The following is a 14,649-nucleotide window of genomic DNA, read 5'->3' as shown; positions in this document are numbered from 1 at the left end:
ATGTGGATGCTTTTCTGAAATGAGGACACAGAAGAAAGTCTACCATAATATAATTTATTCTGATTTGGAGTGAAATACTTCTTACTGAATGTCAGAACTGAGCATTTAACAGTTTAGCTGGGAATCAATCAAGGAAAAAAATTGAGGAGCTCTGAGTAGAACCATTTTCACATTATTTAATGATTATAAAGTGATTTAGTCAGAGTGTGTGTGTGTGTGTATATATATATAATATTCAGTTTTCCATTGTGAAATTGGACTTTGGCTATAATTTATTTGCCAATAAGAGAGGTAGTTGTATAGGTCTGAGAGCTCAATCAAAGGAGGGCCAGGACAGGAAGGGGAAGGTTTAAAAGAAATGTTTATCACAGAGAGTCTGGTGATTTAGAACAGTGGTTCTCTACCTTTTTGGGCCCAGGACCCATTTGTAAGTGTTTATGGCCTGTCACAACCCAGTAAATAGTCTGAGGGTGGAGATCCTGGAGAGGTTTTAGTTGGGTTCTGCCTGGCACTTACCCCAGAGTAGTCACTCCTGCAGCTCCTCTGCTGTGGGGCTGGCTGGGCTTGGCCCTTGGCTCTGGGTGTTGCAATCTCTGGGGTTGCAGTAATGCTCAGGTTTGGCCCTGCCCCTCTGACTGGACCAAATTTGTGACTGTGAAGTTGTGACCATAGGATTGCAGTGCCACTCATTCAAATTTGGCCTACCTGTCATCATGATGACTCGGCCAAACCTGCGTGGGGCAGGGACCCCAGAGGTAGCAGTACCTGGAGCCAGGAGGTGAACCCAGCCAGTCCTGTGAGACAGGAGCCACAGGAGCTGCCACGTGACCCTTTGAAACATTCTGGTGACCCAGTTATGGGTCCCAACCCACAGGCTGAGAAACCCTGGTTTTTGAAGATAAAACACTCCCTGGTTTTTGAAGATAAAACACTCCCTGGTTTTTGAAGATAAAACACTTGTGAGACCCAGCTCAAAGGGAGTGTGCACTTCAGTGGATGAGAGATCACTGAATGCAGCAAAATTGCTCTTGTTACAATAAAGTTGAGGATTAAAGCAGTGTTTTGAGGATTAAAACACTTCTTTCCGTGGAGTGCCATAGAAAGTACTCTACTTCATGGCTGGTTTCAGCAAAGTTCTAGCACACTGTAACTCTGGGATTCTCTTGCTCTGGGAGTAAATAAGGGACAAATAGCCACCAATCCCTTTATCCATTTAGCCATCATGAACGTGCACATTCTGCTCTAAAAATCCTTATGTTTAACTGATCAGTGATCCTTTTAAGCCTCTTACAGAGCATACCCAGTTAAAGAGCTGGTTTACATATGTCTTATGCCAGAGCAATACAGTCACAGAAGATATCAAATTACAATCAGAATTGTTATAACTAGAATTGCTTAAAATCTAAAACCCCTGTAAATGAGATTCAGCTACAGACTGCTCTGCTTTTTAAGGTCTGATCATTCAGCATAAAGCCCTGTCTGATGCTCCCAAAGTTTTAATAACAGTAGAAGTTGTATAAAATAAAATATGCACCGACTGTGCAGTTTTTATAATGTGCTTTTCAGAGGATTTTAGTGCCAGGTTGAAAAATTTGAATGTTTTGGTGGGACAGCTTTTTGCCAATTTTCATTTGGGTTTGGGAGGAGGGAAATTTCTCTGTTTTCCTGTACCCTATGCATCCCAAAAATTGAAATTCCACTTGCTGTGTCATCAGTTCTCAATCTGTATGACATGGATCAGAGGTTCTCAAACTGTGGTGTGCGAGCTCCATTCAGGTGGTCTGTGAATAGTTCCCTCTAAGGTTTGTGCCTGGTGGCCGCATACAAAAATGAAGGGTCACCCACCTAATTAGTGGTGCCGTGCAGGTGTGGCTCCACTAATTAGGTGCCTGGACCCTGGAGAAGATGTACATGTAAGGTGAGGTGGTGGCCTTGGGGGGACTAGGGAGTAGGTGGGAGGGCACAGTGGGGTAAGAAGAGGGGGTGGGGGAAAATTTGGGACGTGGAGGGCTGCAGCGGCCAGAGAAAGAGGTGACTTTCCTCAGCTCTGGGGCTGCGGTTGCAAGGGGAGATGGCCCTCCTTCCCAGCCTCAGCTCTGTGGCTCTGCTCGGGGGAGAGACCCCTACCCCCTCTTTCCCAGTCCCAGCTCAGGGACTGCTGCAGCGGGAAAGAGAGGGCACATCCATCACATTAGAAAGGTAAGACTACTGATATTAAAATATGAGTTGTGTGCTTTTTTGTAGAACAAAAAAACATTAATTATTAAGGTTTTTTTAATACAGCGCTTTTATCCAAATGCTTTACAATAGTTAGCTAATGGTACAAACGACATTTGGAAAGATCATTAAGTGGCCTGCTGAGACCCTCAGCAATTTTCAAGTGGTCCGCAAAAAAAAAGTTTGAGAACCACTGACCTATATGATCATGCAGGTCTCATGTACCATAACTGGGGAGATGTTGGCAAGAGATAGTGGTCATGTGGGTATCTGAAGAAAATCTGGGGGGAGAAAATTCAGTTGACAAGTGTCATAAAATCCCCAATCTGCCTTTTGTGTTTTTATTTTTGCTAAAATCCTTGAGGCTAGAACTTATATGGTAGCTGGTGTAAACCACGTGTGTTGCTGCTATTTGGCAGGATTGTAGTAAGGAACAGAGAGGGGAAGAGAAGAAAAGTTCCACAAAATCAGACTGGAGAATGTTTGAGAAGTTAGGAGAGAGTGGAGGGAAAATATACCCACCAGGAAATCCCCCCAAAAGTTTTCTCTGTAAAGAGAAAAAAGCAGGAGGCAAGTGTGACAAAGTTCTTCCTCTGCCTTGTTGGGTCCTGCGCTTATTGGCAGATTTGCTCGCCTCAGAGATTCACGGCAGCCCTCAGTTTGGCCACTTTTGGTAGTGGCTCAAACCTGCCATCCACTCAGCTAACCTCATCACTGGCCAGCATGGGGAAAAGGAAGGAGAACAATCCTCGCAGTCTCTGCTGATCCACCTAGCGGTCAGGGGACAGGCCAGGGACCTTCCATTCTGGTGGGACCCACAGTTCAGGCCAACTCCTCTTATATCCAATAGTGGGGAGGGGAATGGGGGAACCCAGGCCCACCCTCTACTCCAGGTTCCAGCCCAGGGCCCTGTGGATCACAGCTGTCTACTGTGTTTCTTGTAACAGCTGTGTGACAGCTACAACTCCCTGGGCTACTTCCCCATGGCCGCCTTCTAACACCTTCTTTATCCTCACCACAGGACCTTCCTCCTGATGCCAGATAGCGTTTGTACTCCTCAGACTTCCAGCAGCACACTCTCTCACTCTCAGCTCCTTGCACACCCCTTGCTGCCTGAAGTGAGGTCCTTTTTAAACCAGGTGCCCTGATTAGCCTGCCTGTCTTAATTGATTCTAGCAGCTTCTTAATTGGCTCCAGGTGTCCTAATTAGCCTGCCTGCCTTAATTGGTTCCAGCAAGTTCCTGATTGTTCTGGAACCGCCCCTGTTACCTTACCTAGGGAAAAGGGACCTGCTTAATCTGGGGCTAATATATCTGCCTTCCATCACTTTCCTGTAGCCCTGTCACACAAGTAACAACAGCAGCTCCTTTGTTTATGATTTCCTGAGAAAGGGACGTCTGGTTCTCTTGTATTAAGTACTGCCAAAGAAGAACATACAGGAGATAAGTGGAATACCTTATTTATGTCTATTAATGCTTTGGAATGGGGGCACACTGGTCTGTCAGCATCTGGTACACTTTTGGTGCTTTCTGTTAATCAGAAGAGGTACAGTAGTAGTGTTTAAGGTGAATTTAGTGACCTTACTGGATTCCCAAGAACTTTTAGCATTTTCATATTTGCTGTATTATGCATTCATTTTTTGTATAGCCTTGTTGAGAGAAAAATAAGCCTTAAAAATCAAAATGAAAATTAAGTACACTTCTACCCCGATATAACGTGACCCGATATAACACGAATTTGGATATAACACGGTAAAGCAGTGCTCCGTGCGGGCAGGGCTGCACGCTCCAGTGGAGCAGAGCAAGTTCAATATGACGCGGTTTTACCTATAATATGGTAAGATTTTTTGGCTCCTGAGGACAGCGTTATATCAGGGTAGAGGTGTATTTGTTTTTAAGGAAAAAATGATTCATTTACACAACCTATTTAGTTATGGTTGGGCAGTTGCCTTTAATGCTGGTGGCCTGGGTTTGATTTTGGTCCTGATTTTTTCTTCCCCCCAGCTTTGGAGGCCTTGATTTCAGCTCCTAAATGACATTTATGTAGCATCTTTCATCTAAGCACTAATGAAGCCTCACACACTTCTGAGAGGTAAGTGTTCTCCAGAATGGGAAATTGAGGCACTGAGCAGTTATGTGATTTACCTGCGGCTGTACTGTGAGTTATTGGCAGAGCTAGCAATAAAACCCAGGAACTCCACTTTCCATCTCTCACCACTAGACAACACTGCCCAATAGTGACCTCTGGACAGTTAAAGAGCAAAACTGATTAGATCCAAGGGTGGTTCCATGCAGTGCAGTCCTCCTCGGATAAAATGAGCCATTTTGGGTACTGGATATGGACAAAAAGTGGAGGATCCTTGGGTCTGTCTAGTATGCAGAGGGCCCCCCATAGGAGTGATCACAGTGTCTGATATTTCTTCCACAGAGAAGTTTCCAATTTCTACGGTGTTGCACTTTTTTTTTCTAATATGCTTTATTTCATTTATTTAATTAATTAATTTTAGATTTAAAAAAGTTCCATCCCAAAGACCACTCATCCTGAGCCCCGAGCCCCCTTGACTTACATTAAAAGTACGATCAAGAAAAGTTTATGCAGTCAATCAAAGCAGCAGCAGCACTTGTCCTTCCCCACCCACATCTCATACTAAAAAGCAGACCCAATCTGAATTAAAACTCCCACCCCACACTCTTTATTTTATGACTATATGTTCCCAAATATACTGGACTAGTATATTTGGGAACGTATAGTCCCAACGCTAGTGATTTTCAGTGCCTTGAATTTTGGGTGCTCAACTTGAGGCACTTGCAAAGGGCTGAGCACCCTCCCTCTAAACATCAGACTCCTGTAAAGCATCTCAGGTGGGGCACCCCAAATTACTAGTAACTTTTGAAAATATTGGCCACTTGTACATACCACGTTTTAGATTTGCTGTCCAATGTGCCACTTTTCATACTTCACCTCAAATTCAATTTACTTTCTAAAAGCTAAAGGAAAGTTTAAAGGCCCATTGGCAACCTATCTTAGCCTGCTGTTTGACCTTGTTTAAAGTTCTTATCCTTTGGTGGGAAATGCTTTCCAGATCTGACTTACAAATATAGCTATTTTGATTTTGGCCCATTTCCACTCTTGGCCCTTTTTAATTCTGAGATCTCTAAGATGGGGGAGAGCCAGAGAGTTCATCCTCGAGGTTCTAGTAATTTTTAAACTTTCACCCCAGGCAGCCTCCAACAGTCATTTTAGTAATGGAATTATACACAGTCTTTAGTGTTCAACCTGTCTTCTTCCATACCGAGAGTATTGAAAATAGAGAGAAAGTAGTATAGAGGGTACGTGGACAAGAAAGAGGTGCTGCAAAAGATCTTATTATCATTTCAGGCTCAGATGCCTGTGGAAAACTCTGAAGCTGAGGCTTTTCGTTACACAAACGTTCCTGTAAATGAGAGAGCACTGCACAGCAGATAGGAAAACCATTAAACTTTAGCCATCAATGGGCTGGCCTTGCGCACGAGATGCTGATCTCAGTGGGTTTTGACAGGTCTATGTGCAGAATCTTAATTTACAGAAAAAGTGGACTAGCGTCACCCTGATAGTACGTAGCACTTGAAGAGTTTTACTGAAATGTGCAACCTTTCATAATAGTTTGACATTTAGTGCTGAACTCATCTCCAGTTTCTAAATCCAGCTGTGGAGTTTGGACCAGATCACACAGGGAAATGCAGAGATGTTAGATAATGAGAAAAGACATTTGCTGAGAAAATTAAGGTGTCTGCAAAGATTTGAGATCCTCATTGCCTTTTCCAACACATTCAGTCCATGTTATAGGAACATAGAACTGGGAAATGTGGTCTCTACTCAATCCTTAGAGGCAGCAATAACAGCATAATGTGATTACTGGGGGAGTGGGGAGCAGTGTTGAATGCTCATGAAGAGGCTCCACCCAGGCCACTAGCACTGACCCAGAGACTGGGTGTTTTATTTTTGTAACCTTTGGAACTTTTTTTCTTTAAACTTCACTAAAATTTGAACCTGCTAGAAAACTGTAAAGTGAAAGAACAAAAATGGGGAGTGTTGATCCTCGTCTGCAGCAGTGGCCCTTTATACCACAGCCCTCACTCTGGCCCCTTTATGTGTTAAAGAGTTGGAGTGTCATAAAGAGGCTTTAAAAGCCCCATGTCTGGCTGGGTAGGATTTTCCTGGTGTAGTTCCTGTGGAAGAGAGCTGTAAGGCTGCACTCTGAGGATACCCTTGAAAACCTGTTCATGCCAGGTGCAGGGCTGCAGAGATTCTGGGCAGCTAAGGAATCTCCCATAGCATAGACAGCCTTCCCCCGCACCCCACCCTCGAGCTATCTAAATTACACTGAAAGCCTCTCTAGCCCCCAGAGCAGCTCAGTGGCTACAAAGGTGGCTTAAAGCCTTCCCAGGCTGCCCCACAGATGGCAGAGCTTCCTGGAATCTCTTAGTGCTGTGGTCTTGTCCATGTCCAGACTCTAGAGGCACAGCACAGAATCTCACCCAGGCTTTAAGGCCCCTTTGTGTTGCCAGAGTGGAGTAAAAGGGCTTTGGTGTAAATGAGAATCAGGCTCAAAATATCTTTTCCCACAAAATACAATGAAGACAACTAAAGCAGTCTCTCTGGTACAATTGTTTATGGAGGGTGTACAAATTCTATAGGATCTTACAAAAACTCCCCGATTTTGTAATAGGGGCAAGTGCAAAATACTGCAGGAATTGTTATAGTAATTTTTAGCCATCTCAGCCGTAAGTTGATACGTAATGGGAAAAGGGGAGTTCTGCCTGCTTATTGGATCAGGCCCATTAATATTACCTTGATAATTGTATATAGGTTTGGCAGAATTTGATTTTTTAAAAAATAATTTCCATGGATAATATCAATTTTCATTTTTAAGGGTTTCAAAAACAGTGTTATCCATTTTATTTTTCACAGTTGTGCAGAATTATGGGGTTTGATTTTTTCCAATTTTTATCAATTTAAATGTTCACAGATGCGGAAGTTATAGGGATGGGATCAGACAATAGGGAGGTCAGACAATAAATTAATTATTGTGGACATTGCAATTCAAAAAGTTAAAACTTTATAACTGTTAAAATACACGTCAACATCACACGTCAAAATATACAAAGTAAACATCCTTAAGTCAGACTTCAAGTTCTCAAGAAACATTTTTCTTTCTTTGCTTATCTGTAAATTTTGATTAGATATTATTTTCCATTGGTTTGCAAGTGTATTGTGAAATTGCTGTTTACCAACATTACTGATTAAAAAAATCTAATCCTTCCAAGTCAATTCTGTATTGGTTAGGATGGTCAGATCCTTCCAATCAGTTAGAACATTCTTTTCACTCACATTGAAAGCACTGCTTCTCAGGAGCAACTAAAAGCCTAGACTGTGCAGGCCTTTCTGTGCTGACCATTGGGACATGGAAACACTGAGGCTTTCAGGTAAAGGCATTTTGATGTCATGAAAAATTTAGTAAGTGTTTCAACTGTAAAAATAAAACTCATTTTCCTCTATAATGCCTGAGGGAAGTCATTTTATAGAGCCAGATTGTGGCCTTTCCTCTGTCACCTTTCAGGGGAATTTTTTAGGGGTGTAAGGTGCTTTCTTACTTCCTTGTGCCATCTACTCAATCTCTGTGGGGTGACTCTGTCGCCTCTGTACATGTGGGTGGATGGAGTGTGAATTAGAAGGAGTAGCTCCACTTCCCTCCCCACAATTCACCAACCAACAGGGCGGCAGTGGGAGATGTGCACTGTCCCAGATATAGGTGCTGTGGCACAGTGTGTTATGCCAAGCAGAGGAAAACCAGGAGGTAGATTGTGACTCTCACAATCTGTTTCCTGGTCTGCTTCTGGAGCAACACAGCTGCTTGCTGCCCCATACGTGGAACAGATTGTAAAATAATTTTGCTCGTAAAAACCATGGAACCTTCTCCCGGTACATTAGAAAGCAAGACACTAAAATAGGATGGTGATTATCTCTTTCCCCATAATTGTTTTATAGTAGTTTGATTTACTAGTAATATTTAAAAGTCAGTTTTAAAAAGACAGTGTATGTTGTGTGAACATGGCCGTTTGTCTCTTGAAAAAAATTGTTTTTTCCTTAGGCAAAGATATTAAAAAGAAACAGCGTGGGGAAATGAAACAAGCTGTCCAAACTTCTGAAAGTTGCACTTCCTCAAGGAATTTCAGCAATGCATAACTGGTCTAAAAGGGGATTGGAGCAGTTGAGATATTTTTATTTTCTTTATTTTTATTTTTTTAAATAGGAAGGAGCATGTAATGATTTCTCAAGAGAGCAGATGAAGCAATGTTATATCTGTCTTGAAATCATAGGGTTATATGTTACTTATGTCAGCACAGCAAACAATTATTTATCTACTAAAAAATAAACAGCCCTAAAATAGCAAACATATTTATTTTTCACTGGGTTTTATTTTCAATTTAAAAAGTCTGGAAATCTTTTCTGTTACATTGTTATTAACTGAACAGAAACAGTTGAATAAATGCAGCTGTGTGTGTATTTTGAGTGGTATGGATAGGGGATGGATATAAACATTGTGATACTAATGTGAACATGAACTTTCTGGTGGATGTTGAGATATTGACCCTAAATTGTATATTGAAGAAGAAGAAATGATAGTCATTATGCTATCCCAGTACCCCGAAATGAGTGGAATATATACATAGTTTGTTTCAAAGTTGCTGCAACTAAGTATATTGTATTCCTAGGTTTTCCTGAATGTTGGGATTTCAGCTGGTGTTGAGGACTTTTTATTTTCTCCTGTTAAGAAGCAGGTAGCAGCCAGTTTATGTGGACGCAGACCTGGAACATTATTAACTGTGTTTTAGTTGCCTTCAGGTTGGATTATTTTCATGCTCTGGGTCTTGCTTTTCTCTTTGGTTCAAAAGAGCCCAGATTTGGCAATCTTCAAGATGCTCTGAAAGAGTCTCAGGTTTTTCATGATGAGAGGGTTTGATGGGGATTATTTTGGTGTGGATGCTGAAGAGGAATTTATTTAATGGCTGGGGAGCTGACCTGAGGGCTATTTATATTCTGTGGGGGATAGCTGGGGTTAATGGGTTGCTGGGTCTTTTTCATTTTACATTTGGGGAAATATTTTGAGAGAACCTCTTAACTGACCTTTTGAAAGGTTTAATAGGGTATATATGCCTTGCAGTGGCACTTGCAGGATGGTGATATTGCCACAGCAGTTAATATGCTGGTAGATAGTTCTGTTGAAGTGCAGCTGGGGAGTAATGATGTAAAAAGTATTGTGCTTCCATGATGTTCACCTCCACCTAAGTCATGTTTACTTTTAGATTAAGTCTTAGACTGTGCAAATTTTACACTGAACAGTGGTCAATTCACTGTTCAGTCTTAACCTATTTTACATACCCCTGTGAAATATTAGGATTGATCTTGTGTAAGTCAGTGCAGTTCCATTGAAGTCATGAAGATTTACATCAGCTCAGGATCTGGCCCATTGAGTTTAAGTGACTTTGGACTTCTTTTTATCCCACACAACAGCTGAAGTCCTGGTCTATTGCTAAACATGGAAGGAAAGTAAATAAGGCCGGATAATTTCCTGACATAGATAACTCCTGATATGATTGACTCTGTGTTCATATATAATATATATAAAAGCATTGCACCAGATTTATTCCATTGAAGAAAAGGCAGGTGTAGGATTGTTCTGGCTATACTGTACATCTTAACAGTCAAATTACCTTAGCTTTTGTTTAACTGTATTCTAAACACCTTCCTATCTAACCATCACCTTGTGCAATACTCGGTATTTTTAGCCTTTTAAGCATAGATCAAGCACTGTATTTAAACATTTGTCTTGAAGACTAAAATTTGCTCAGTGTGAATAACAGATACTCAGAAAATAGCAATTCAAGATGTCCTGAATTTGTTATTATTCTGTCTTTTTCTCTAGGTATAACTTATGTAATGTGCCATGTCTTGGAAATTTTGTATATAAGAACACATAATTAAAATCAAATGTATCTCTAAATGGCAGTTGTTTGTATGAGATTTTAATGGACCAGCAGTTATTTGGATTCAGTAAACATAAGAACCTGAAAATATATTGTGAAAAGTCACATGGCAAAAAATATAAAAAGAGAGCAAAAAACAGAGGCCCAGTTTCTGCTTTACATTACGCATGCAAAAAGCCTCATTGACCACCTCCATCTGAAAGCAGAAAGGAGCATAGGGTTTTCTTGGAGGATGATTGTTTCATAAACGGTCGATGTGGCACCTAGACGTGACAGCAATGGTGCTTTATACATTGACGGAGACTCGCAGTGTGCACCACTGCTATAATTTGTTTAGAAATGAACATCTTAAAAAAATGAGCAACCTGTTAAAAGAACAAACTTTCTTGGGGCCCGTGTCCTGGCTAAGGGCTGGCTTATAAACTCTGTGTTTTGCTGCAGAAGCAATGAAAGTCATGGAAGACCCTCTAAAACAGTCCCAAATCTATCAGGCTCAGCTCCCTTCCTTCAGAGTGCCACCATTTCACCATTCCTGCTACTCTGTGGAAGTCCGTGCTCACAGTCTCCACATAAGAGCCCTGTGAGTTCAGTGGGCGGCACAGCTGGGCAGGGAAAGGGCGTGGATGAGGGAGAATTGCACTGTATGATATTATCTGGTGAGTATATAGTCTAAGAATTAATGCCATAAAATGATCTAATGGAACGCTGCATATTAATCCTTAAAGTGCATTTGCTAAGATATAGTGGGCAAGATTATTGGCTGAAGCCAAGGAGAATACAGTGCAGCTCAGGAAAGGTGTGTGCAAAGGTGGCTTTCAGAAACCTTTGAAAAATGTTCTGTTCAGAAATAATTTTGTTTGTGCATCTTCTGAGCCAACCCTGCCTTGCCTTGCACTTACAGTACTCATTTATACCTGTGTTAACGTGGGTGTAAAATGCATTTTGCACTCACTTTGCATACATGTAAATGGCTGCATTAAGTGCAAGGCAGGGGAGAGTCACACTTTCTATTCTGAGTAAGAAACTTCTGCTTCTTAGAAATCGAACTGCTCACGCTTTTTATTCTTTGCTTTAACTGATAATCCTCTTTGTCATTTTGATTTCATAATAACATTGTCAGCAACTGATCGTTAAGATTGCAAAGGATTATGACTTTGCGTGAGGAGAATTTGTGAGATTCTGCAGGAAATGATGGAAAATCTGCTTTACAATACACTGTTTCCTGCTAAAAATGATCCCCATCTTCTTAAAGCTCTCAGCAGAAAACACACATATCAGTATTCCCCATGGTAATATGAATATGCAGCTGGACAGAGAGTTATGTTCTTGTTTCAAAATGCTGACCTGCATGTGTAAAAGGAAGATATTTACATAGCTGAACCTGATCCTTGGAGTTCAGTATTGTCCTCTGAGGCATCAGCAATCCCTGATTTTCTCCATGCTACAGCACACAATGTTGTGCGATATATATGTTGAAAATGGGGTCATGCCTGGGTTCCTGCTTGTTGGAGGGTCTTTAAATTTTGTATTGACTCCCAAGTTTGAACAGTAATAAATAATACACAACACCACATTCTTCCACCCCCAAAGTGGTCCATATTTTATTGGCATAAATTCTAAGCAGCAAAGAGGGTGGATACTGTTAGGGATAACTCTATAAATTGGTACTTTAACAGATAAATTTACGAGCTTACATCCTGGGAAACTGAAGCTTTGTACTGCTTGGACAGTCTGTATCTAGTTTCTTCTGCCATATCGTGGCCATAGTCGTGTAACACCTGCACTGAATACAACCCCCTGAAAACTAGTTATATTTTAAAACAACCAAAAGGAGGAACTTGGTTGGAAAGTTGAATGATGTGTCTATGGCAGGTACTGTTACAGTGGGAGGGAGTAGTAATAAAAACAGCTAGTTGACTAACCACTTCCCTTCATTGTTACTTGTAATTTTTTATGTCAGTTATAATATTAGCAGAGCCCTGCTAGTTTTCAAAACCACTGTGAGCTATATAAATGAGACAAATGTACACTCGGATCGGTAAGTTAATTTTATTTAAGATCTAAGGTGAAGGTTAAAGTGGAAATTAAGTGCAATGTTAAAAACTTTGTTTTACAAGTTGCAGCCTTTGGATAATCATTTGAAATACAGTATAACGGATTGTATTATGCAGAAAAATGCAGATCACATAGACACAGGTGCTAAAATAACAAGTTGACTTAAAGGGAGGTCATGCTGTCTGCCTAGGTCCCCCTTCCCTTGATGAGGAAATGTATATTTAACTAGTGATTCTTGTTAATGCTGTTTATTCTTCAAAGTATTAAGAGCACACAAAAAAAAGGTGGGGAGGGGGTTGGGGGACAATCCTGAGTTGGGGAGAGTAGAAGATGATAAAGAGATTAATTGATTAGTTAATCTTTTTGCAGTGAGTTGAAAATGTAGATCCGTATGTAAATGTTAAGTATTAGTACTTTATTGTGTGCAGCCCTTTGCCCCCATGTCACTTGGTTGAATGCAGCCTCATTTATTCCTGTAACCATTTGGTGGCTGTTTGCTAGGTCTAATTTGGTGGTCTCAATCCAGTTCCTAGTAAATAAGTGTTCATGTATCAGGGAACATCATCACAGTTGATGCTACAGTGGAAATTCATCGTTACGAACCTCAGGAATGGAGGTTGTTCATAACTCTGAAATATTTGTAACTCTGAACAAAATGTTATGGTTCTTTCAAAAGTTTACAACTGAACACTGACTTAATATAGCTTTGAAACTTTACTATGCAGAAGAAAGATGCTGTTTTTAACATCTTAATTTAAATGAAACACCACAGAAACAATTTCCTTACCTTATCAAAGCTTTTTTTAAACTTTCCCCTTATTTTGTTTAGTAGTTTGTTTAACACAGTACTGTATTGCATTTCCTTTTTTTTTGGTCTCTGCTTCTGCTTGATTGTCTACTTCTGGTTCCAAATGAGGTGTGTGGTTGACCGGTCAGTTCGTAACTCTGGTGTTTGTAAGTCTGAGGTTCTATTGTAATTTGAAAACTTGTAGCTTGTCTAAGCAGTGGCCACGGAATGGATATTGAACCATCCTCTTACCCCATCTGTGGTGGAGATATATCACACTAGTACTGCTTCTGCCTGGTGTGTACCTTGTTGATGAGGATTTCATTCTCGGGGGGTATGATTACACGGCAGTTGGGAGCATGCTTCCCAGCATGGGTAGACAGATGGGTGCTAAAAATACCAGTGTAGCAGGGGGTAGCATGGGTAGCAGCTCAGGTTAGCTGCTTGAGTGCAACCCACCTGGATTCCCTGGGTACATACTTGGGTGGCTAACCCAAGCTGCCACCCATCCTGCCCCCAGCTACAATGGTATTTTTAGCATGCTAACTTGAACAGCGCTAGTGTATGTCTGTCTGTCTGTCTACTAAAGCTGGGAGGGTGAGACCAGCACTAAATAACCTGAACTGAAGTAATGTTATTTTAGACTTATATAATAAAGGCTGAAACTCTAATCTTAACTTACCTCATTAGGCTTACCCACTATTTGGAGACCATTGCAATTTAAGGCCCTGATCCTACATTTAATTGGTTTAAGTGGGAGTTGGATTGGATCCTAAATACACAAGGACAAGTATTGACAAGGGAGTTTCAGCTGTTTTTTTTTTTTAATACAGCACCTGTGATCTGAGTATCTAAGCCCCAAACAAAACTATAAAAAAGCAAACAAATTCAAAATAAATGGCATGTTCTGTCCTGGGCTGCTAGTTTACAGGGATGGGTCAATTTATATGATCAATTATTTTTATTTAATTATGAGTGTTGTTCCTGGGGAAAGCTTTTTCAAAAATGTGTGACAAAAAATAAACTGATGGCTTTTTAGGAGTCATCATCCACAGTAATGCCATCCTGGAGTCACTTCAGTTGGTATGTGAGCACAGATGTTAAGCTCTATAGTCAGTGTGGTTACTTCATCACCCTCTCAGATTCCTACTTTTTTTTTTCAAAGTAGTTTCTTCCTTTTGCGAGTGATCACTTTAAAAAAAACAAAAACTGACTGGATTATACTTGGCTTTTTTGTTTTAAATAGTGAAAGCACTCCACTAAATCACCTGGAAACTTAATGAAAACAAACAGATGTAGTACAGGAAGGTAAAACAGCATCTGAAACCACTAAACATGCTTGCTTTGCCTGCTGCTCTCTCACTGAAAAATTGTGGAAATAATTTAAACAGGTTAGTTTAAGGTTAGTCCAAGAAAAAACGTGGGCACCTGTGTATCAAGTTTCAGCCAAGAGCAAAATGTTATATGCCAGCTATAGAATAATGGGCTCTTATATTGTAATAAACCAATATTTTATTACAGAAGTTTAATCATAAAGTATCTATAACATTAATGGCACTAGAG

At 40.7% G+C, this 14,649-nt stretch overlaps 1 protein-coding gene across 6 annotated transcripts in view; it reads left to right on the top strand.

Annotated features, from left to right (window-relative positions):
* Positions 1-14,649, top strand: part of HDAC9 (histone deacetylase 9) — a 686,372-nt gene that overhangs the window by 108,228 nt on the left and 563,495 nt on the right. Inside the window, exon 1 of one of the 6 annotated variants that reach the window (XM_043541101.1) lies at positions 12,175-12,282. The exons of 4 other annotated variants lie outside the window; for them this stretch is intronic. In XM_043541101.1, coding sequence (XP_043397036.1) covers positions 12,258-12,282 — 25 coding nt within the window. In that variant the 5' untranslated portion in view covers positions 12,175-12,257. Of the gene's footprint in view, positions 1-12,174; positions 12,283-14,649 lie in introns of those variants that run through there. One more of the 6 variants, XM_043541099.1, reaches the window with a different exon arrangement.

This window comes from Chelonia mydas, chromosome 2, assembly GCF_015237465.2.
Source record: "Chelonia mydas isolate rCheMyd1 chromosome 2, rCheMyd1.pri.v2, whole genome shotgun sequence".
Classification (NCBI taxonomy): domain Eukaryota; kingdom Metazoa; phylum Chordata; order Testudines; family Cheloniidae; genus Chelonia; species Chelonia mydas.
This window is presented reverse-complemented; position numbering and strand designations above follow the sequence as displayed.